The sequence below is a fragment of the Octodon degus genome, unplaced genomic scaffold (assembly GCF_000260255.1).
Source record: "Octodon degus isolate 3935 unplaced genomic scaffold, OctDeg1.0 scaffold00100, whole genome shotgun sequence".
Taxonomy (NCBI): Eukaryota; Metazoa; Chordata; class Mammalia; order Rodentia; family Octodontidae; genus Octodon; species Octodon degus.
Window position 1 is genome coordinate 2,099,889 of NW_004524676.1, and position 23,358 is coordinate 2,123,246.

Consider the following 23,358-nt stretch of genomic DNA (forward strand, 5'->3'; position numbering starts at 1 on the left):
CGTTTGCTTTCATAGGCGCTGAAGGTGCGCACGCCTGCCGGGTGACCAGGGCTGCGCGCGTCGCCCCGCGCGGTCCGGGCTCTACCTTTCCCCAAACAGAGAGGTCCAGGGACCACTGCCCCAAACTCGGTCCTGTCCCTAACGAACTCCATAGCTGTAACCCGGCACCATTCCGGTCTGGGCGCCCACGACCTGTCCTCAATTTGGAGCTCGATTTTCTGCCTTCTCCTTTCTTTCTCTGTTTTTTTTTTTTTCTTTTTTGGCGGAACCAGGGATTGAACTCAGGCTCTTGCGCTTGCCAGGGGATTGAACTCAGGCCCTTGCGCTTGCCTTTTTCTTTTTCTTTCTTTTTTATTTTTTTTTAAGACAAGGTCTTGATATGCAGCCCAGGCTGGTCTTGAACTCACAGCAATCCTCCTCCTGCCTCAGCCTTCCGAGTGCAGCCTCCCGAGTGCTGAGGTTATAGGCGAGAGCCGCCACGCCCGTCTTTTCTGTCTTTCTCCCCTTTATTAGGGTTTCACTGTGCACTTGAAGCTGGCCTCGGACTCACTTTGTAGCCCACGCTGCCTTAGAACTGGTGAGACTCCTCCTGCTTCAGCCTCTCAAATGCTGGGATTTTTTTTTTTTTTTTAACACGGTCTCGTTAGGAAATCCAGGTTGACCTAGAAGGCACCGTTTTTTCCTTCCTCCGTGTTTCTTTGCAGAGCGGGTCTCGCTCTGCATAGCTCACTAGGATAGCCCATGTGATCCTCCTTCCTCCTACCTTAGCCTCGCGAGCGTCGGGATTATAAGCGAGCCCGCTGGGCTTTGTTTTTTGAAATGCTTTGCTCCAGGGTACGGAAGTTCTTCCAGCGGAGGGCGCTGGAGTGACCTCGTGCAAAGAAAGGGGCTCGACTTCCTGCGTGCACCGCGCTCACCGCGAGGATGTTCAACTTCGCAGCCTCCAGCTTCTACGGCGCACACGCCTGCCAAAGCCTGCTCGGCCAGCCGCAGGCTCCCGCACTCCTCGGGGCGCAGCCTCAGCCCGCGGCCGCCAGCTCTCCCAACTGGTGGTTCTGGAACCCCGCGCCGCCCGCGAGCGGTCTCCTGGCGGACAGCTTCCCCGCGCTCCCTGCGGCGACGACACCTGGTGAGTCGCGCCCCACCGGCCGCGGCCCCGACCCGCGAGGCTGGATGAAGAGGGAAAGCGCGTCACCCCCGCTGTTCTGGGGGACCGGTGGACCCTCGCGCGTCCAGGTGCGCACGGGCGGTTCCGGGGTGCGGCGGACCACCCGCCCGGTCCGTGTCCCCTGGGCGCCTTCCGCCCCCCCCCCGGGGTGCCCATTGTTCTGCGCCGAAGGGTGCTGCGCGGGCCGGCGGCGGGCTCGGAGTAAGTTTGGGGACGCTGCCTGCATCCCTGCGTCCTCGGCCACCCCGGTCCGCGTCAGTGTGGCTCCCTGCGTTCGCGGTGGTGGGAATCCGAGCTGGAGCACGGGCGGGCGCGGCAGAACGGGAATGAAAATGTGGAAACGGGAGCGTAGCGCTGGGCAAGATCAAGCGGGTCTGCAAACAAACAACCCAGGGGAAGTCCTGCGGCTCGGGCCGTTCAGCCTGGCGCCCCGGTGCGGGCCAGGGGCAGCCTGGCTTCTGGGGCTGGGCACCGGGGTACCCGTGGGCGGGATGGGTCTCAGCCGTCGCAGACTCAGAGAGCTACCGGCCTTGCCGGGGTGGGGATGGGGCCGGAGCTGGACCTGTCCTAGCTGCGAGTGGGCGGGCGTCCCTGCGGAGCCAGAACCTTGCAGTGCGCCAGATACTCTTATCTTGGTGTCCTTATTCCGGAGGAGGATGAGGGAGGCTGGGTAAATTTGTGCCCAATAAACTTTGTTCGCTGGACTTGTTAGGCAGATGCTCCCTAAATGATTAACACTATATGCTGAGCTGAGAAGAATTTGACCCAGAGTTTTGTAACATAAAAGCTTTTAAAAAGTTCTTAGTTATCTATTTGTAGGTTCTGGTGGAAGAGTTCTGCCTTCAAGTGAAAAGCACTTTTAAACCTCGTCTATTGTACTTTTTTTTTGTGGTACTCGGATAGAAATAGGATCTCCAACTGAGGTTAAGTCCCCCGCCCCTTTTGATTTTTTTTTTCAGACAAGTATTTCCTAAATAGCTGACTTGCCCCACGTGTGCTTGAACTGGTGACCCTGCTGCCCGGCTTCCCTAGTGCTGGGATTATGGGGCTGCACTGCTCCGCTCCCATTTACCCTGGCTGAGCGAGATGCCCTGTGTCAGAGGCCCGTACGTGGGAGGGGAAAAGATTTTACCCAGTTTCGGGGAAAATCCAATAGGAGTCTCTTGCTAATGGGCGAGCGTGGTGTGCAGAGTGTCGAGGAAGGAATGCAGTGGCTGGAGGAGGCAGCCCTTCGCGTGCGCTGCGGTGCGGGGGAGGAGGAACTTTCCCTGGGAGGCAGCCCCGGATCTTCGCGGCTTGAGTGCTTATCTATTACAGAGGGCTGCGTTGGGTAAAAGTTCTTCACTGCGTTGGTGAGGGCAGTCAGACAGGGCTGGGCCCTGGGAGAGGCCTTGGTGCAAAGTAAAAGCCCCTTACACCTGTGGGCTGTGGCAGGCCCCAAGATGGAGTGAGCAGGCCTAGGGGTCTCCCTGAGGGATAAGTGGCATGCCTGCTCCAATGAAATCTAGCTAGACATAAGTCACCTGAGTGGGTGACTAAGCCCCTCCAGCCCGACCCTGTTGTAGCTCAAAAATCAGATGACAACGAGGCAAGTCCAAAAGTTAAAAGAAGCGCTTTATTTTAGCTGGTACCCAGCGGCAACACCCGGCACAAAGTGCCTAAGTGCACCCCGAGCATTGACAGGGATCAGTATTTAAGCTTGAAAACCGCAAAAACGGAAGGGGGGGAGAGGAAGAAGTGGCAGGGTCATTAGTTCATGGGGGGTCCTGTTGGGTGGAGTGCTGAGTTGGCAGTCATACAGAGTTCATTGAGATAAGGTTTTGGGAAACAGGTATCATAAGACTTGAGTCACTGGGGTGAGGAATTGGGAGGAATAGTTCATTGAGATAAGGTTTGGGGAACAGATGTCATACACAGGGGTGAGGATTTGGGAGGGGCCGGCACATACTCGGCTAGGTTAGAAGGGCAACAAAATGGAGTCAATTTTGACCCTGCCTGAAAAGTCCTCTGGGCTCCTTGCACACTTGCCCCGAGGCCTGCTTCCCCTGGGATCCGTACTGCCTCCTTGTGACCTTAGTGGTTCATCCTCACTTTGCCCCACCTGGCATCCACCAACTGATTCTGTGCCCGTCTTGTGATTCTGCATCCGCCTTGCAGGATTACACTCTCCTGGGGTGGAGTCTTCGGCACCGCACCTCTGGGCCCCTTCCTGTCTTGGCTTCAACAAAAGCTCCTCCTCTCCGTCTCTGTAGTTTCTTAGAATGGATTCTTCTATTTTGGGGGAGCTCAGAGTATCAGACACCCAGCGCGTTGGGAGTTATATTTGCCCATGTCCTTTGGAGCTCTGATACCGTTCCTTTGTCACTGCCACCTCGAATTAGATATTGGCCAAATGTTTGAAGGCTGAGTAATATTTTCTTTGATGGGGTTTATTGTTCCTGGTGTTAAGAAAAAAGGCTGAGTAGGATTCACAAGTGTGTGTAAGCTAATTAGGGCTAGTTGTGTGTGGGGGGGAAGAACATGCACATTTGTACCAAAAAGGCCTTTGCTGCTACCTGGGCTGGGGAGCAAGGGGGGTTTGTTTGTGAGACACACCGGAGGATGAGGTGGCTTCGAGGGGCTGGTGCATTTACTGTGTGTTGCTGCGAGGTGGGAAGTTACTGCGCTGTCCTGGACCCTCGGGACCCCGTTGCCCGGCAGCAGAGTGGCCTGAAAGGAACCGCTAAGGCACGTCCGCACGCTCTTTCCGAAGGCGAAATCTGGTTCCCTGTGAACTTTCAGTGTCTACTTATTTCGACTTTCAAAAGTTGTTTACGTGATACTTACGGTTTTCAGTGTACAAATCTTACATTTCTTTTAATGTATTCCTGATCATTTTGTTCTGTGTGATAATATTGGGACACATGTTTTTCTTTTTTCTTTTTTTTGGCATTACTGGGGATTGAACTCAGGCCTCCAGGCTCGTGTTTTTCACGATACCTATCTTGCTAGAGGAAAGCAGTTGGGTATTTTTCAAAAATTAAGTTTATTTGTGTGTGTGTGTGTGTGTGTGTGTGTGTATAATGTTGGGATGAGGAGATAGCTCAGCGGCTTAAGCGCCTGCCTGGCAACTGCAAGGTCCTGAATTCAATCCCCAGTACTGAACAAAACAAAACAAAATGAAACAACAACAACAAAAAACCCCAAAACAGTGCTTTTATTAAAAAAAAGAAAAAACAAGAAACAGGAATTTTGGGGGGGGCATAGCACTCTGGTATCAGTGCCTGTTTGGCAAGCTCAAGGCCCTGAGTTTGATCCCTGGTACTGCAGAAAAAAGGAAACAGATGTACATAATGTTCACATTCACGGAAGGAATTTATATGTGTCCATGCTACACATCGATTCCTGTCTGTCCCCCTCTCCAGCCCCTCTTCTTATTTACAAAGCTTTGTTTTCATTTTATGCGTCTGATTTTTTTTCTTTCCCCCTTCCCCTTTCTTTTTGAACAGTTTCTTCCTACCTCACAATTTCTGTTAGGCATTTTGGTTCTTCTTTACACTTCGAGTTTCCCACGGCAGAGACACGATGAGGCATCTACACGTGTGTCATTTGTATGGTCTCCAGGTGCGTTTGTTTGGTTAGACGAACTCCATCCACGAAGTATAAATGTCTCCAGCTTATCCTTTACGGCATAGTACTGCACTGCAGAAAACCCCATGTCTTTCTGTCCATCCATCAGTTGATGGGCATTGGGGCTGTTTGAAGGCCTGGCTCTTGCACACTGTACCACTGTAAGCATGGGTGTAGTATATGGTTGTGGTGTGACTTTAATTCTTTTGGTTAAATACCCAAATAGCTTGGTCAAAGGGACCTCTAATGCGAATTTTTTGAGGAATCTCCACAGATTTGCACAGTGGTTTTCCTAGTCTGCATTCCCACCAACAGTGGAGCTAGGTTCCTTTTCCCCCAGAGATCCATTTATTATTATTATTATTATTTGTACTGGGATTGAACTGAGGATCTTGGATTTGCCAGGCAGGTGCTTATGCCACTGAGTTATCTCCCTGGCCTTCTTGCTTGATTTCTGTTTTTTTTTTTTTTCTTTGTGGAACTGAGGATTGAACTCAGGCCCTTGCGCTTGCTAGGTAAGCGCTTATTCCACTGAGCTATCTCCCCAGCCCCTTGCTTGATTGCTTGATGATTGCTTTTCATTCTGGGTTGGGATGGAATCTCATTGTTCTTTAATTTTCATCTCTCAAATAACCAATGATGTTGGAACATTTTTTTTCACTTATTTATTTATTTATTTATTTTGGCAGAACCGGGGATTGAAAGCACTTATTCCACCGAGCCATCTCCCTGGCCCCTCACATATTTATTTATTAGCGCTTTGTACTTCATCTGAGAAGTGTTGTGTTCATCTCAAATGCCTGTTTCTGGATTAGATCTTTCAATTTGGGAGCCTGATATTTTTCAGTTCTTTCCACATTCTAGGTAGTATTCTTTTGTTTGAAGAACAATTGACAAAAATGTTTTCCAACTTTGTGGATCGTCTCTTCACTGTCTTGATTTCTCTTGCTGTGCAAAAGCTTTTTTATAAGATGAGATCCCAGTTGTTGATTCTTTGATTCTTTGTGGATAGTTCCTGTATGAGCCAAGTTCTATTTATTTATTTATTTATTTTTTTGCAGAACCGGGGATTGTACTCAGGCCCTTGCACTTGCCAGGGAAGTGCTTATTCTACTGAGCCATCTCCCTGGCCTCAGGTTTTATTCTTAAAGTTTTTGCTTACACCAGTGTTAAGAGGTGTACCTATTCTACCTCCCAGCAGGTTTAACGTTTCTGCTTTAATATTTAGATTTGTTTGTTTGTTTTTTTCTTTTTTTTTTGCAGAACCAACAATTGGACCCAGGCCCTTGCACTTGCCAGGCAAGCACTTATTCCACTGAGCCATCTCCCTGGCACCTAATATTTAGACCTTTGATGCATTTCAGCATTAGTTTAGTGCATGGTGAAAAATGTGGGTCTAATTTTAATCTTTGCTCTGTGGAAAGCCAGTTTTCCAGCACAATTTCTTTTTTTCTTTTGTGCAGGGTCTCACAATGCAGCTCGAACTCATAGTGATCCTCCTGTTTCCATCCTCCCCAGTGCTGAGATTACATCTTCTAACCTGCTCCACTGATCCTTGGGTTAGTTTTTTTGCCAGTACCATGCTGTTTTTTTTTTATCACGGTAACTGTAGTAAAACTTCAAGTTAGGGACTGCAGTACCTCGACCTTGACTTTGTTCCTCAGAATTACTTTTGCTATTTATGGTCTTCTGGTTCCAAAAACATTTTTGGTTGGAGTTTTGATGAAGATTGCATACAATCTTGCTGAGGTCCAGCCTCAGCTTCCAGGGAACAAGCTGAGGAGAGGGGGAAGTGGGCGACAAAGGAAAAAAAGGACACCCACATGGTGGGGTCAGGAGGGAAGAGTGTGTTGTGTCTCTTCAATCCGGAGCAAACTCAGTATCTTTTATTTATACAGGAAGGATTCCATAAATTTTCTTTATGAAACAATCAACAGATGTGGCTTTTCCTCTACAAGCAAGGGATAATCTGAAGTTTGATAGATAGGCTACACAGTATTCACCAGGAGTGGACTGGAACTTAATCACTGTTCTTTCTGTTCTGTTTCTGCCCTGCAGAAGCTCTCGGCCCTGGTGTGGGGGGGTATTTTCTCTTTCTCGGTGCCTCAAGATCTTGGCTCTGTAAACTTCCTTGTTACTGTTGAAGATTCTTGGCTTAAGCTTAGCCTTGTTTGCAGACTTACAAGGCAGGGGACAAGGAGTCCATCTCTGGAGGAACCTTCTGCACTTGCTGTACCAAACCCCAGGTGATGGGCCGTGTGCTTTCCTCCACACGATCCTAAACCTGAGGGTGCCAGGGGGTGTGGAGAAGCTTCCCCTGAGGCTCGGCTTTGCCGAGACTGTTAGGCGTCAGGTGGTGGATGGTTCTCCAACAAATTTCTATAATGATTTTGGAAGTATGGCCATTCTCGCTGTACTAGTTCTTCCCCCTCCCCTCTTTTGAGAGAGTTTCACTGTGCAGTTTGGGCTGGCCTTGAACTCACTTTGTAGTGCAAATTGGCCTTGAGCTCAAAGCAGTCCTCCTATCTCAGCCTCCTAAGCGCTGGCGTTATAGGCATGTGACACAGTGCCCAGTTTTTTAAATTTTTCTTTCTTTCTTTTTTTATTTTTTTGGTGTAATTGTGGATTGAACTCAGGCCCTTGTATTTGCCAGGGAAGTGCTTATTCTACTGAGCTATCTCCCTGGCCCCAAGGGCTTAGTGTTTTTTTTTTTTTTGACAGTACCAGGGATCAAACTCAAGACCTTGTACTTGCCAGGCAGGTGCTTATGCTGCTGAGCTATAACCCTGGCCCCCAGCTTTCCATTTTCTTTCTTTCTTTTTTTAAATGTAGTTGGTACAGGGTCTCACTACATAGCTTGGACTCATAGTGATCCTCCTGTTTTCAGCCTCCCAAGCGCTGGGATTACAGGTGCTCAGCACCATGCCCAGTCTCAGTTGCCCTCTCAGTGTGCCTCTGGGCCGGGGCTGGCAGGGCATGTGGTGCTGGGATCGAACCCTGGTCCCTGCGTCTGCCTAAGCAGGCACTTTAATCCCCTGAGCTATCTGGCTGGCCCTGCTATTGTGTTTTGAGTGTTGATTTTGTAGTCAGCTAGACTAGTGAATTTGATTATTAAATCTAGAAGTTTTTTGGTGGAGTATTTGGGGTCTTCTGCATAGCATATCATGTCTTCTGTGAATAATGGTAATTTAACTTCTTTCTTTCTTATTGTTATTACTTTTATTTCTCTTGCCTAATTGCTCTGGCTAATGTTTTTATTTTTTTTAATTTATTTATTTATGTGTGTGTGTGTGTGTGTGTGTGTGTGTGTGTGTGTGTGTGTGGCCAGCTCAGCCCACCAGGGGGCTGGCTGGCATGTGGTGCTGGGGGATTGAACTGTGCTTTGCTAAGCTTGTTCTAAGTAGGTGCTTTAGACCACTGAGCCATCTCACCAGCCCTCTGGCTAATGTTTTTAGAAGTAGTTCTTTTTCTTTTTCTTTCTTTTGCAGAACCAGGGATTGAACTCAGGCCCTTATGCTTGCAAGGGAGGCTGTTCAGAAGTATTTCTTTTTTTTTTTTTTTTGGTTCTGTTTTGATTTTCTGGTACCAGGAATTGAACTCTGGACCTTGCCCTTGCCAGGCAGGCACGTGTGCTGCTGAGCTATCTCCCCCGCCCCTGCAGAAGTGTACCGAGTTGGAGTGGAGACAGCGCACAGCGCGCTCTGATTCATGACTTTAGAGTGAAAGCTTCCAGGTTTTGTCCGTTTCATACGAGGCTGGCTTTTTTTTTTTTTTTTTTTGGCAGAACCGGGGATTGAACTCAGGTACTTACGCTTGCCAGGGACGCGCTGGCTTTTGTTTTGCCATAGATAGTTTTCAGCACACTGAGAGAAGGACCATGTGTTCTGGTTTTGTGTAAGGTTTTTGTCATGAGTGGGTGTTGGACTTTTTCAGAATTTTTTTGTCTTTGTTTTCTTGAGGCAGGATTTTGCTATGTGGTCCCGCCTGGCCTTGAACTCACAGCTGTGCTTCTGCCTGTGCCTCCCGAGTGCTGGGATTACAGGTGTGCACCACCATGGTCTAGCTGAGCAGTGTCTTTTTTTTTTCCTTTTTCCTTTTTTGAGATAGGTTCTCGCTATGCGGTTCAGGTTGGCCTTGAGCACACTTCGTAGCTCAGGCTGGCCTCCAACTCACAATGATCCTCCTGCTTCAGCCCCCCAAGTGCTGGGAGGCATGCGCCACCACGCCTGGTTGAACTTTATGTACAAAATCATTTGATTTCAAATAAACATTTAATGTAAAAACAAATGTTCTTTTAAACTTATTTTTTTATGTACTGTGCCATTCAAATGCTTTATCATCTTACATGATTTCTTCAAAATCTGTTATCAAGGGTACATACAGAAAATTTTTTTATAAATAGAAACAAAGGAATTTTTTAAGCTTTTATATTTATTTATTTATTTATTTATTTATTTTTTGGTGGAACCAGGGATTGAACTCAGGCCCTTGCTCTTGCCAGGGAAGCGCTTATTCCACTGAGCCATCTCCCGGCCCCTAGTTTCAGCTTTTATCATAAGATGACATACAAAGTTTACTCAGCAGAAGTAATTTCATTACTATTCGGGGGAAGGAATCACCAACTTCTGCGCAAACAGTGCTAGCCTTCTTTTAAGCATTAAGAGCGTAACTGCTTAAGAAATGACATAAGCAATAATCCTACACCTGCATCTCCCCTAAAATAAACTTTTTTTTTTTTTTTAAACTGTGCCTGGTTTTTGTGTGTCCAGCCCCATTCGTGATTCTGCCGCAGAGCGGTTCTAGTATTGCCAGAGTTTCATGAGACTTTGTATATGAAGGATCACGTCAACCATAGAAAAGGTGGTTTTCAGGCCCGGCGAGGTGGCGTGTGTGCTTGGGAGGCTGAGGCAGGAGGGTTGCTGCGAGATTGAGGCCAGCCGAAACTTCATAGGGAGACACTGTCTCAAAACAAAAACCCAAATGAAGGTATTTCAACGTTAAGTCTGTTTGCTGTGTTATTGCAGACACTTTATTGGAATGGAGAATTACAGCCTTTGCAAGTTTGGTGAGAATGTCACGAATGGTGTTGGATTATTGTTAAAAGTTGTTTTCTGTGCATATTAGTTTTTTTTTTGTCTTACTATATTAAAATAGTGTATTATTTTCCTTGACTTGTGGGTATTAATCTGACCTGTACAAAGGAATAATCCGCCTCTAAATGCACACATGGAGTTTTCGATGTCACTACATTTGTTAGTATTTTGCTGGGGACGTGCACGGGTGTGCATGCAAGGCCTGTAATTAGAAGGGGTGTTGGCCTGTGGTTTTCTGGTGATAGCTCTGCCTGCAGTTGAATGTTAGGGAAACAGAGGCCTCATAGGATGAAGTCAGAGCATTCCCCCATCCACTGGCATGATTAAATGCTCACGTCCTTGGCTTGCTCAACTGTAGCTGTGCCCCGGACCTGTATCCCCAGCCCTGCAAGGCTGCATTCTTGAAATATGTCATCTGGACCTGGCTGGATGGTGCAAAGGTAACGACATGGATGGTGACTGGTCACCATGATGCTGGCGCTTGGGACAGGATCCCGGAGTTTGCGTCTGAGGCACAAGCACCAACATGGGTTTTGGAATACGAATTGAACTGCTTGTTATAGGACATGGCAGGCAGAATGATAGCCCCGTGGGGCCATTTGTGCCCTAGTACCTGCACTTTGCAAATGTTACTTCACATGGCAAAAGAGATTTTACAGGCATAATTATTAAGGGCTTTGAGCTGATAGGATGTGCTGGATTATCTCTGTCCGTGTGCCCAGTGAAATTATAAGGAGTGTGTTTAGGGTTCAGCCACCAGAATGCAGCGCCTTGTGAACGCCAGGCTAGCTCTCTCCCAGTAGCTACATCCCCAGCTCTGACAGGGATTCTTGAAAGTGAGAAAGAGAAAAAAGTGGTCAGAGTCCTGTGCTGTACGAAGTGTTGACCTGCCATTGCTTATTCGGTGGATGGAGAAAGGTGTGTGGGAGGGAGACGCCAGAAGCCACGAAAGTCTAGGATACACAGCGCCCCCTCGCGGCGCAGAGAAGTGCAGCTCTGCCCACGGTGCGCTTAGGCGGACCTGAACCGCTCTCTAGACTGAGATAATTTGTGCTTGTTTTAAGCACTAAATTTATAGCAACAATAGGAAACTCAGTGCACTGCTGATTCATATTTTTTATTTCTTTTTTTTCATATTTTTTATTTCTTAAGTTATCTTTGGTTACTTTGGATCTTTCAAAGAATGTTTATGTCAATTCATTTAATTTATTAATATAAAGTTGCTCATCGTACTCCATCCCTAGCAACCCTTTTAATTACTGTAAGATCAGTAAGACTATGTATATCTACAGATTTTTTTTTTTTTTTTTGAGGGCGGCAGAACCAGGGATTGAACTTGGGCCCTTGCGTTTGCCAGGCAAGTGCTTATTCCACTGAGCCATCTCCCCGGCCCCCATTTTTTTTTTTTTTTTTTTGTAGTGGTTTGTTTGTTTTATGTTAGTGGGGATTGAGCTCAGGAATTTAAGCCTACCAGGCAGGCGCTTATGCCGCTGAGCCATATCCCTGGCCCACAGATTTATTTATTTGTTTTTTATGTATTTAGTACAGGGCCTCCAGGGTCTCACTACATAGATCAGACTTGTAGTGACCCTCCTGTCTTCAGCCTCCCAAGTGCAGGGATTACAGGTGAGCACCACCACGCCTAGTCTCAATCACAATCCCAGCAGGGTCTGGGGGCGGGGCCATCAGGACATGCCCGGGATTGAACCCCTGCCGCTGCGCTCTGCTTAAGCAGGTGCTTTAGTCCGCTGAGCTATCTGGCTGTCCTAGATTTCTTAATTTTGATGATTTTCGTTTTTTTTTTTTTTTTTCTCTACTTACTCAGTCCATATTTGGTTTCATTGATTTATACTGACCTATAATGTCTTTTCATTGTTTTAGGTGTGGTGTTTTTTTAAAATCAGATTTTATTCGTGCAGAGAATCTGTGTCTGTACATGATATAATTGATTCTTCATTCTTTTTTTTTTTTTTTTGGTGGAACCGGGGATTGAACTCAGGCCCTTGCGCTTGCCAGGCAAGTGCTTATTCCACTGAGCCGTCTCCCCAGCCCTCTTCGTTCTTCTTGCCTCCTTTCAGTCCCTCCTCCCATCCCCATTTACAGAAGCTTTGTTTGCATTTCTTTCCACTTTTCTTTCTGTATCTTTAAAACAACTTACCCTTTTTTGAGGCCCTACACTTCCCTCCTCCTCTCCCTGTTTAGACATTTTCTTTCTATTTCAGTTACCTGTTCTACATTTTGGTCCTTGTTTACAGTTTTGGTTTTTCACACCAGAAAAATAGCTGTGGTATTTAAATGTGTGTCTGGTTTATTTCACTTGAAGATCCTCAAGTTTATATATTTTCCTAGGAATGTTCGATGTTTATTCTTCTTTATGGCAGAGTAGTACTCCGTAAAAACCCCTATCCATTCTGCAGTTGGTGGGCACATGAGCCATTTCCAAGTCCTATCTTTTAGACCCTGTGTCACTCTAAACAAGGGTGAGCATGTGTCACTGTGGGATGACACTTTTTAATTCTCTCAGGAAGATGCCAAGAAGGAATATCTGGGTCAAATCGGACCTCTGATCCTACACTGAATTCCACAGCGGCTGCACCAGTCCACACTCCCACCAACGGGAGATGGGGGGAGGGCTCCTTTTTCCCCACTGCCCCACAACATTTATTATTGGTTGATTTCTTAATAAAAGCTATTTTTTCCAGATTGAGATGGAGTCTCAGTGTTGTTTAATTTGCATCTCTTGAATGACCAGAGCTGTCGAGTGTTTTTTCATTTACATATTTGGTATTTGCTTCCTTCATCAGATTGAGTTTTAGGCATTTCATTATTTTGGAAGTTTACAATAAAGGTGATGTTTCCCTAAATTCTCTTGCAGTGAGTTTGTTATCTATGTACAGGAATGCCTTTGATTTTGAATCCAAGTAAGCTATTGAATTTGCTTATTAAATCCAGAAATTTTGGTAAGAGTTTTTGGTGTTTTCTATGTAGAGTATCAAGTCCCTCATGAACAATGACAATTTAACTTCTTTTCCTATTTTATTTCTTTTTATAGTCTTAATTGCTCTGGCTAAAGTTTTCAGAGCTATATAGAATAAGAGTGATGACAATGGACATCCTTGTCTTGTTCCTGATTTTGTTTTATATGCATTTATTTTTATTTTTATTTTCTTGAGGTTGATCTTGCACAAATGGCAGCCTCCCTGCCTCAGCTTTCTGTGACTTGAGATCACAGGTGTGTCCCAGCATGCCTGGCTTGATTGCCTCATCTGTTAGAGTGACAAGGGTTAGACAGGGTATGAGGCAGGGTCTGTCAATGGGGTGATGGCGCACGACAGTGCCCTGGAGCTGGTCCTACAGCCTTTCCGTCACCCTGTCCTGCAGGACTGGAGCCCTGCAGACCGCAGTGACCGGTACTCGGACTGAGCCCCCCGGGGCTGCAAGCACCTCTTGACCCCAGAGCCAAGGATTCTGGGCTCACCTGTCAGGCTGGCGCACGACCCCAGGACCGTGCTGTCACAGGACACCCTGCCTTACCTGTCAGTGCATCCGTGTGTGGGCCTTGGTGGCCCAGGCTGGCCTCCTCCTGCCTCGGCCTCCTAGTGCTGAGGTTTTCTTATTAAATAAATGCTTATTTAGCAATTCCTTTTCCTTTTCGTTGTGTTTTGTCAAGAGACTGGCATACTGCAGACAGAGCCTGAAACAGAGGGTAGGGTCGTGGAGCAGCTGGGGGGCTCAGGTGGGGTCCTGGGGTGCTCTTGCCCAAGGAGCGCAGTGCAGGCCGTGATTCTGCCCTTCCCTGTGTCCCCACCAGCCTCAGCTTTCACTGCCAAGGTGCCTTCCTTGCCCTGCTGTTCAGGCCTGTGCTGCTCTTCGAAAGGATGCCTTTCGCATTTTACTTTTTGAGGCCTGAATTTGCTTTATTGCCCTCGATGGCCCTGCGCTGCGGATCCTCCTGCCTTCGCCTCTCGAGCAGCTGGACAAGGCAGCTCGCATGCTTGTGAAAAACACTGAGTCTGGTTTTGCACTTTCTTTTTGTTTTTTGAAAAAAGGTCCCAACAAGCAAGTCAAGGGGGCCCCAAAACAACGCCAACCTGCCGCCCCAACCAACAAAACCCCGGGAATAAAAGCGGGAACCGCCAAGCCCGGGGGGGCACCAATTTTTTTTTTTTTTTTAAATTCCAAACAATGAATTTCTTTTAAAAGTTCAGATATAAGGGCAGGCCAGATAGCTCAGTGTACTAAAGCGCCTGCTTAGGCAGAGCTCAGGGGCTGGGGTTTGATCCCGGCACCACAAGCTGTGCTGGCCCTGTCCCTGGGGCGCGCTGGGGCTGATGGTGTGTGCCTGTAATCCCAGCGCTTGGGGGCTGAAAACAGGAAAATCACTAGGAGTCAGATCTATGTAGTGAGAGCTTGTAGACCCTGTACTAAGTGCATTAAAAAAAATTAAAAATTCATGTATAATTTCTACATGTAATATAAAATTCACAATTTTTATTTTAATTTTTTCTTCATTCATGTATTTGGTACAGGGCTTCACTATGCAGATATGACTTGTGGTGATTCCCCTTTTCTCAGCCTCCCTGGCGCTGGGATTATAGGCGTACACCACCATGCCCCGTCTCCGTGGCTGGCTCACCACTGAGCTGTCTCTACGACTTTATTTTTTTTACTGGGACTTGAGCTCAGGACCTTGTGCTTGTCAGGCAGGTGCTTGTGCTGCTGATCCCTATCCCCTGCTCTTTTTTTTTTTTTTTGCAATAGTCCAGGCTGGCCTTGAACTCACAGTAGTCCTGCCTAAAGCTTCTTAGTGCTTGGATTACAGGTGTGCTGGCCACCACACCAAGTTTAAAAGTCACATTTTAAAGTGTGAAATACAGTAACTGGATGACCACAAGTCTGGGAGGGTAAAGCAGGTGGCTTCTAAATTCCAGCCCTTCCTGGGCAACTTAGGAAGACCTTGTTTTAAACATTAACCAAGCACTGCGGATGTAGCTCGGTGCAAAGGCTCTGTGATTCAGTCCCCAGAACTGCACAAATGTACAGCTCATTGGCTTTTTAGTAAACCCAAGATTGTGCAAACATCACACCACCTGTCCTTGCCAGCACCCCCTCAGCCCTCAGCCCTGTGGAATCCACCTTTGTAGCGCGTGGTCTTCTGTGTGGCTCTCTCCTCAGAGCCGCTCTCCAGGGTCACTCACATGGTGGCATGTCAGGACTTTGCCCCTTTTTCTGACTGAGTAGTACTCTGCTAAGGGCTGTGCCGCATTTCCAACTTCCGTTTGTCCACGCAGGTGTCAGGGTTCCGCAAGCCTTAAGTGTCCTTGCTCCCCTGACTTGGGGTGACTGCCAGTCACTCAAGCGGCAATCGCAGACTACACCCTGTGGCGTGTGGATACTGGATATCTATAGTACGCACTGGTCGGGCTGCCCGAGCCCCTGCAGCTAAGAAGCGTCCAGCCAGATCCATCCGTCCAAGCCAGATCGATCCCCCACCAGCCAGGGACAGGCCCTAACTCTTTTTCGTTTTTAGTCTGGAAAATTTTAAATCCTTTTGCACATAACAATGAACAATGGTGTGTCACTGGTCTGTAGTATAATTAACTCCTTGTCTTCTGTTCTTTATGAATTTACATACCCAATTATTTTTCCATTTAATTTGCCATCGTTTTGCCACGATGGCTAAAACTCTTTAACAAGAAAGATTTTTTTTTTAACTTAATGGACTTTGTGGTTCATTTATAATGAGTCAGTTTTTAAAAGTTGGTTTAGGGGCTGGTGAGATGGCTCAGAGGTCTAAAGCACCTACTTAGAACAAGCTAAGCTAAGCAAAACACAGGGACTGCGGTTCAGTCCCCCAGCACCACATGCCATCCAGCCCTGCCCCCTGGTGGGCTGAGCTGGCCACACACACACACACACAAAATAAATAAATAAATAAACATTTAAAAAAAAACAAAAAATAAATTTGCCTTAAAAAAAAAAAGTTGGTTTAGGCTTAGTGAATACTACCACATAATGCTGCAAAATTTCTCTGTCGGAACTTGGAGTACCGGAGAACTTGCTGTCCAGGATGGTTTGTGAAAAAGACTGCAAGGAGCCGCTGGCTGTGGTGATGCAGACTGATCCAGGCTACTGGGGAGACTGAGACGGGAGAATTGCAAGCCCAAGGCCATAATGAGTAATTACTGAGACCTTGTCAAAGAAAAGGGCTAGGAATGTAGCTCAACATTCCCTGGGTTCCCTCCTCACAAGCAGGCGTGCGAGCAGCCTACGTGGATAAAAGCATGCCAGCGCCCTAACTCTTGTTCCTGGTTTTAGAGTGAAAAAGCTTTTAGTTTTTATCTGTTTTGTATGATGTTGGCTGTTGGTTTGTCATAGATGACTTTTATCAGATTGAGGTAAAGACCCTCTATTCCTATTTTCTCCAGGGATTTTTATCATGGATGAGTGCTGGACTTGGTACTGGGCATCGAACTCAGGACCATTTGCTTGGCCAGCAGGTGCTTATGCCGCTGAGCTATATCCCTGGCCCTGGTGCTGGACTTTGTTTAAAGCTTTTCCTGCATCCACTGAGATGATTAATTATACAGTGTTTGTCGTTGGCTGTGTTAATATTGGTGTATTGCATTTATCAATTTACGTATATTGAACCCTCTCTGCATCTCTGGGATGAATCTTAGTCCTGTTGTATAATCCTCTTGATGATTTGCCGCATTCTGTTTGCCAGTATCTTACTGCGGACTTTGGCATCTGTGTTCATTAGGGAGATTGTCCTGTAATTCTTTTCTTAGTTGGGTCCTTGCATGGTTTTGCTATCTGGGTTCTGCCTACTTTCAGAAATGAACTGGGGCGCATCGCTTCCCTTTCAGTGTCCTAAACAGTTTCAGAAGTAGTGCTATTAGGTCGCTCTAAGTTTCATGTAGAATTCAGCCGTGATTTTTGATTAATTGATATTGGGTCATTTACAATTTTTATATCTTTTTTTATGTGTTTAGTACAGGGTCTACAGGGTCTCACTATGTAGATTAGACTCGTAGTGATTCTCCCGTTGGCAGCCTTCCGAGCGCTGGGATTGCAGGTGCGCCCCTCCATGCCCGCCCTCAGTCTCCGTGCGCCTTGGGGGCAGGGCCGGCACCAGCGTGGCGGGCTGGGATTGAGCCCCTGCCGCTGTGTACAATTTTTATATCTTTCTTATCCAGCATTGGAAATTCACATGTATGTAGGAATTGTCTATTTCTTCTGAACATTTCATCCTATTAGAATACAAACTTTTGAAGTAGGTAGAGATGAGCTTCTGGATTTCTGCAGGATCTGTTGTGCTTTTATCCTTTGCGTCCCTAAGGATAATGCTGACAAAAAAAAGACATGGAGTCTTTCTTTTTCAATACGGTTGGATAATGGCTTGTCTTTTATCTTTCAAAGAACAAATTCTTTGTATTGCTTTCTTAGTCTCCGGTGCATTACTTCCTGCGGTCGTCTTTATAATTTCTTCCTCTTACAGAGTTGTCCCTGACCTGCTCTTCTTTTCCTAGAATCTTTGTTTAGCATACATAAACTCGTTTACTTGAGTTCTCTCAAATAAATGTTTTCATGATACGGGTGTTCGCTGCTAGAGATTTCCCTTGTAGGATGCTTTCATAACGTCCCATAAGTTGCAGTATTTTTTTTTTTGTCAGTATTTAATTTTAGAAGCTGTCTAATTTCATTGGTGACCCATTGGTTGTTTTTCAGGAGGGCTTTACTAAATTTCGGTGTGTTCTGACAGTTCTTGTGATTTCTTTCGTCGTTCATTTCCAATTGCATTGCACTCAAGCGCTGAAGGAGACAAGATGGAAGACAAGGTGGCTTCGCAAGTTTGGGAAGACACAGACCATATGGGCCGGACCTCAAGACCAAGACAAAAAGAGGAAACACAGCTACATACCTCCTAGGGACGGGCACCAGGCATTGATATTCTGAATAGGTATCAATCACCTTGAAATAGCCCAAATGAGTCACTAGCTCCATCCCCAACAGGAAGACCCTGTCCTGTATTCATGCCCACTTGCTACGTGACTTGCTTCCCCATTTGGTACCGGATTTAATCAATTATAGCTGAGCCATGGTGCTTGTAATCTCATTGGTTGACCGTAGTTTTGCCCCACCTCATGCCCACCTAAGCGAGTTCCCATGTTCTCCACCACTTAGACCCACCTCACCTCATGGTTTTCCTCCATAAATGTCCCTGGAAGAGACAGCTTTCCGGGAACCACCCCATCCGGGCTCCCCTCCTGTCCCTCTTTTGGACAGGAGCTTTCTTTCTCAATAAATATATTCGGCTCATAATATCCATTTGCTCCTAAAATTCATTCTTCGGTGTTAGAGAACATGAACTCATCCCAGGTACCTTTTAGGTTGGGAGATCAGTTTTTCTCCCTGTATCAGTCTGATAACACGTATGGGAAATTTTAATTTCTTTGCATTCGAGCATATTCTGTGAGCCAGTGTGGGGCCTGATGTGGAGGGTGCCCATGTGCAGCTCAGAAGAACACGTGTTTCATGTCGTGGGAATGGAGCAGGCTCTTAAGGCCGTGGGCTGCAGCTTGACTCAGTTCTAATCTTCCATTGTTGATTCATCTGTTTGTGAGGTGTGCATTGAGATCCCCCCATACAATTGTATTGTTGCTCATTTGTTTGGGTTTTTTTGGTGGCCGGTTCAGCCCACCCGGGGGGCGGGCCTGGCGCTGCAAGTGGTGCCTGGGATAGGACCACAGTCCCGCCACAGTCCCCGCGCGCTTGCCCGTGCTTGTCTAAGAAGATGACTGCAGAACTATCTCGCCGGCCCCCATTTGGTTTTTTATTAATTAATGTTTGTTTGATATAGGTGGTTGTATTGGCATTTGTTGATTTAGTTCTGATTGTTATCTCTTCCTCTTGGATTGTTCCCTTGATCTTCTTTGTCTCTCTTTACCAGTCTTGACCTGAAATTTACATTGTCTGACTAGAACAGCTACTCTTGCTTTTTCCTGGGTACCTGTTCCATGGAATAGTATTTTCTATCCTTTGACTTTCAGTCAATGAATTTCTGTTTTAATCAGATGTGTCTTGTGTACAACATATTGTTTCACCTTCCTTTTATTTTTTTTTTTAAATTTACTTATTTGTGTGTGTGTGTGTGTGTGTGTGTGTGGCCAGCTTAGCCCACCAGGGGGCGGGGCTGGCTGGCATGTAGTGCTGGGGGATCGAACCGTGGTCCCTGTGCTTTGCTAAGCTTGTTCTAAGTTGGTGCTTTAGACCACTGAGCCGTCTCACCAGCCCGTCACCTTCCTTTAAAAAGAATATATATATATATATATATATATATATATATATATATATATTGGTGGAACTGGGGATTGAACTCAGGCCCTTGTGCTCACCAGAGAAGCACTAATTCCACTGAGCCATCTCCCCAGTCCCCCCAAAAATATTTTAAAATCTTATTTTAAGGAGAAAGTACAACAAGTTTTTGGTATTTTTTAAAATTTTTTTTATTCTTTTGATACGAGATCTTGTTATGTATGCAGTTTGGACTCATAGTGATCCTCTTGTCTTAGCCTCCCCAGGGCTGAGATTACAGGCATGTGCCACCAGGCCCAGTGTCCTGGCCAGCATGGTGTGCCTGGGATTCTGGATTGAACTTGGGACCTTGCACAGGTGCTTAGACCTGCCAGGCAGGGACTTAGACCGCTGCGCTCTCTCTTCAGCTCAGTAGAACAATTTCAAAACAAGAAAACAGAAGAGTAACAATTATTAACATCACTTCCACAGTGTTATCTTTAAATTGGTTACTCAGTATACAAGATCTAGGTATTTAGTTAACCAGACCATATTGGTACAAATCTTTCTATCTTTTGGATACCAGGAATTGAACTCAGGACCTTGTGTTTTTCCAGACAGGCTCTCTGTCACTGATCTTTGTCCCTGGCCAGACGGTTCTTTTCATTGAAGAGAAATTAGCAATATAGTGATCATACTATTTCTCTATATTTAACTATTTTTCCTTTCCCTCATTCCAGTTCTCTTTCTTTAGGACAGTTTCTTCCCATTGTAGAATGTCAGTTGTATATTTTGGAGCTTTCTACTCATTTTAGCTTCTCACACTAGGGAGACAGTACAGTGTTTACATAGATCAGCTAGATCAGTCTGACTTATTTCAGTTAGGAGTATGGTCTGAAGTTGCATCCATGTAGCTATCGAAGTGTGTATGGCTGTGTAGTACTCCTTTGTATAAAAAGATGCCATCCATCCTTTTAAATCCATTCCTCAGTTGAAAAAAAAAAAAAAAAAAAGGCGGGGGGGAGGTGGCTAAGGGGAAAAAGGGGTTCCCTGGCAAGCGCAAGGGCCTGAGTTCAATCCCCGGTTTTCAAAAAAAAAAAAAAAAAAAAAGATTTAGCTGTGACCCATTGCACCACTATAAACACGCGTGCACAGACAGCACTGTCATGTGTCTTTAATTCTTCTGGAAAAGAACCCAGAAGGAAATAGTTGGGTCAAGTGAGACTCGTTTCAATAGGATTCTCCACATTGATTTCCACAGTATTTGTACCACTGTAAAGTCCCAGCAACAGTGGAGGAGGGTTCCTCTTTCCTAACATCCCCTCCAACGTTTGTTATTGGTTGACTTATTTTTTTTTAAATTAATTAATTAGTAAATTAATTTATTTATTTTGTGTGTGTGTGGCCAGCTCAGCCCACCAGGGGGCGGGGCTGGCTGGCATGTGGTGCTGGGGGATTGAACCGCGGTCCCTGTGTTTTGCTTAGCTTGTTCTAAGTAGGTGCTTTAGACCACTGAGCCATCTCACCAGCCCATGGTTGACTTATTGATGACAGTCATTCTTTCTGTGGTGAGGTGGAATCTTGGTGTTACTTTAATTTGCATTTCTCCAATGACCAATACTGTTGTACATTTTTTCATATATTTATTTGCCAATTGTATTTCTTCATCTGACAGGTGTTATCTCCAATTTTGGGATTAGGTGTTTGAATTTTGGGGGGCCTGAATTATTTTTTTTAGTGTATTTGGTACCGGGCCTCACTACACATCTGAGCCCGCCACCAAGGCTAGGTGTGGTGGCACATGCCTGTAATCCCAGCACTGAGGAGGCTGAAAACAGAAGGATCACTTGAGTCTGAGCTGTGTAGTGAGGCCCTGTACCAAATACACCATGCCCGGTATTGCTGACCAACTGACAGTGCCTGGGAAAGGGCTGGCATGACGTGTGGCTCCGGGGATTGAGTGCTGTTCCCTGCTGTTGGCTAAACAGGCATTTAGTCTGCTGAGCTATCTTGCTGGCCTGGGGCCTGATTTTTAAAAAATACTTTATATTGACTAAGATTTCTTTTTTCTCAATTTGTGGGTTTTCTTTTCACTTTTTTGATGATTCTTTATGTGCAAAACCTTTTTAATAGGGTAACATCCTAGTTGTTGATTCTTTTTCCCCCCCTTTGGAGTGCTTCTCATTGAGTTTGGTTTTTGTTCATGGACTCTCTGCCTTACTGTCTGGCTTCAAGATTTCTATCTACTTTCTCTTACAGTAGATTTAATGTTTCTGTTTTGATTTCTTTTCTTTTTTTTGCGGAACCAGGGATTGAACTCAGGCCCTTGTGCTTGCCAGGGAAGCACTTATTCCACTGAGCCATCTCCCTGGGCTTAATGTTTCTGTTTTAAAATTTAGATCTGTGATCCATTTTGATTTTAGTGTATAATGGTAGACATGGGTCTAGTTTTAGTCTTGAGCATGTGGAAAGCCAGATTCTCCAGCATCACTTGTTTTGATTGATTGATTGATTGATTGGTACTGGGAATTGAAAATGGAACTAAGGGTCTTGTACTTGCCAGGCAGGAACTGTGCCGCAGTGCCATTTATTCAAGAGGGTGTCTTTCATCCAGTTAAGATATTTGGCCCCTTGGTCAAAGATAACGTGGCTGAGTGTGTTTGTAGTTGTGTCTGCACGTTCTTTGGATGATGTTATAAGAGGGTTGTTTTCCCTCATTTCTCTCTCGTTGAGTGTGTTGTTCGTTCACAGGCATGCTATTTCTGCGTGATGACTTTGTGTCTAGCCTTCTATGCTCCCGAGCCCTCCGAAGGCATGTGTGCGCCTGTGCTGTTGGTGCCCAGCGGTTGTCCTGAGGTTCAGGTCTTGGGGTCCTGGTTGGTCCACCCACCAGAAGTGTGCTTCCTTACACTCTTCTTGCGGATATTGCTTCCTGGGGCGATGGAGGAAGCACGGAGCAGGGATTCACACCTCCCTTGCTAGCCCGCTAGCCCGGGACAATGAACACAGTGCAGAGCCCAGGTTCTCACTCCTCTTACAGGCCCCAGGGTCACAGAGACAGTGGAGGAAGTGCAGAGCGCGGGCTCACACTGCTGCTACAGGCCTTGCCTTCCCAGGGACAATGGAGAGCGTGCAGAATGAGGATTCACACTCCGCTCGCAGGCCCTCCTGTCCCAGAGATGAAGGTTGTTTTCTTTTAGGGTTTGAAAAGGTGTAAGCTCTCCTTGTTTTAGGATTTTTGCTGAGAAGTCAGCTGTGATTCTGATGGGCTTTGCTTCCTAGGTGATTTGTTTCTTTTCTCTAGTAATTTTTTTTGGTATTTAGGACAGGGTCTACAGGGTGTACAGGGTCTCACTTCGTAGATTAGATTCGTAGTGATCCTCCTGCTTACAGCCTCCCAAGTGCTGGGATTACAGGCGTGCGCCACCATGCCCAGTCTCAGTCACCATCTCAGCGCGCCCTGGGAGTGTTGCTGGCACGGCAGGCCTGGGGATGGAACTCCCAGCCCCTGCGTCTGCCTAAGCAGGCACTTTAATCTGCTGCGCTATTAGGCCAGCCCTCTCTAGTAGCTTTTAATATTCCATTCTGGTGTTGAATTTCTGGAATCTTGCCTATAATATGCCTGGCTGTAGATTTTTTTTTTTTTTTTTGACCATGGCTTATTGGAGCTCTGTATGCCTCACTTAGCTATATGTCGGGTTGTTGTTCCTTACCAGTCTTCTGCATTGATGTCTGTGAATAGTTCTATATATAATTTGTGCTATCTCCTGCTTCTTTGTTGACTCCAGTCAACCTGAAGTTACTCTTTGCCTCACCTAGCAGCTGCTGGGTTGGTTTCTCATGGTTCTTTGCTATTTTTAACAAATTTTTCTTTTCATGATCGCTAACTGCAAGCCTGTCTTCTATATCTGAGATCCTGTCCTCACATTGGCAGAATCTGCTGTGGACACTGTGGCTATCTCCTTGAATCTGTCCTGTGGATTACATTTCTTATGTTTAACATTTGTGGCTTCCATTATTTTCTTAAGGTCTTTTTTTTTAAAGATAAAAATCTGCTCTAGAGTCATTAAGCCTGGCTTTCATTGCAGTCACCATCTTTGCAGTTTCCTGAGATATTATTACTGATTTTATTTTTTCTAGAGCCTCATTCAATTGTTTTGTTGTTAGCACTTTAGAGAGGCCAGGTGTAAG

The 23,358-nt window shown here is 46.0% G+C and overlaps 1 protein-coding gene across 10 annotated transcripts in view; it reads left to right on the plus strand.

Moving 5' to 3' along the window:
* Positions 1–23,358, plus strand: part of Pphln1 (periphilin 1) — a 306,142-nt gene that overhangs the window by 94,439 nt on the left and 188,345 nt on the right. For 3 of the 10 annotated variants that reach the window (XM_023723536.1, XM_023723538.1, XM_023723537.1), the window contains exon 1: positions 915–1,129. The exons of 5 other annotated variants lie outside the window; for them this stretch is intronic. In XM_023723536.1, coding sequence (XP_023579304.1) covers positions 925–1,129 — 205 coding nt within the window. In that variant the 5' untranslated portion in view covers positions 915–924. Of the gene's footprint in view, positions 1–914; positions 1,130–23,358 lie in introns of those variants that run through there. 2 more of the 10 variants (XM_023723539.1, XM_023723540.1) reach the window with 2 other exon arrangements.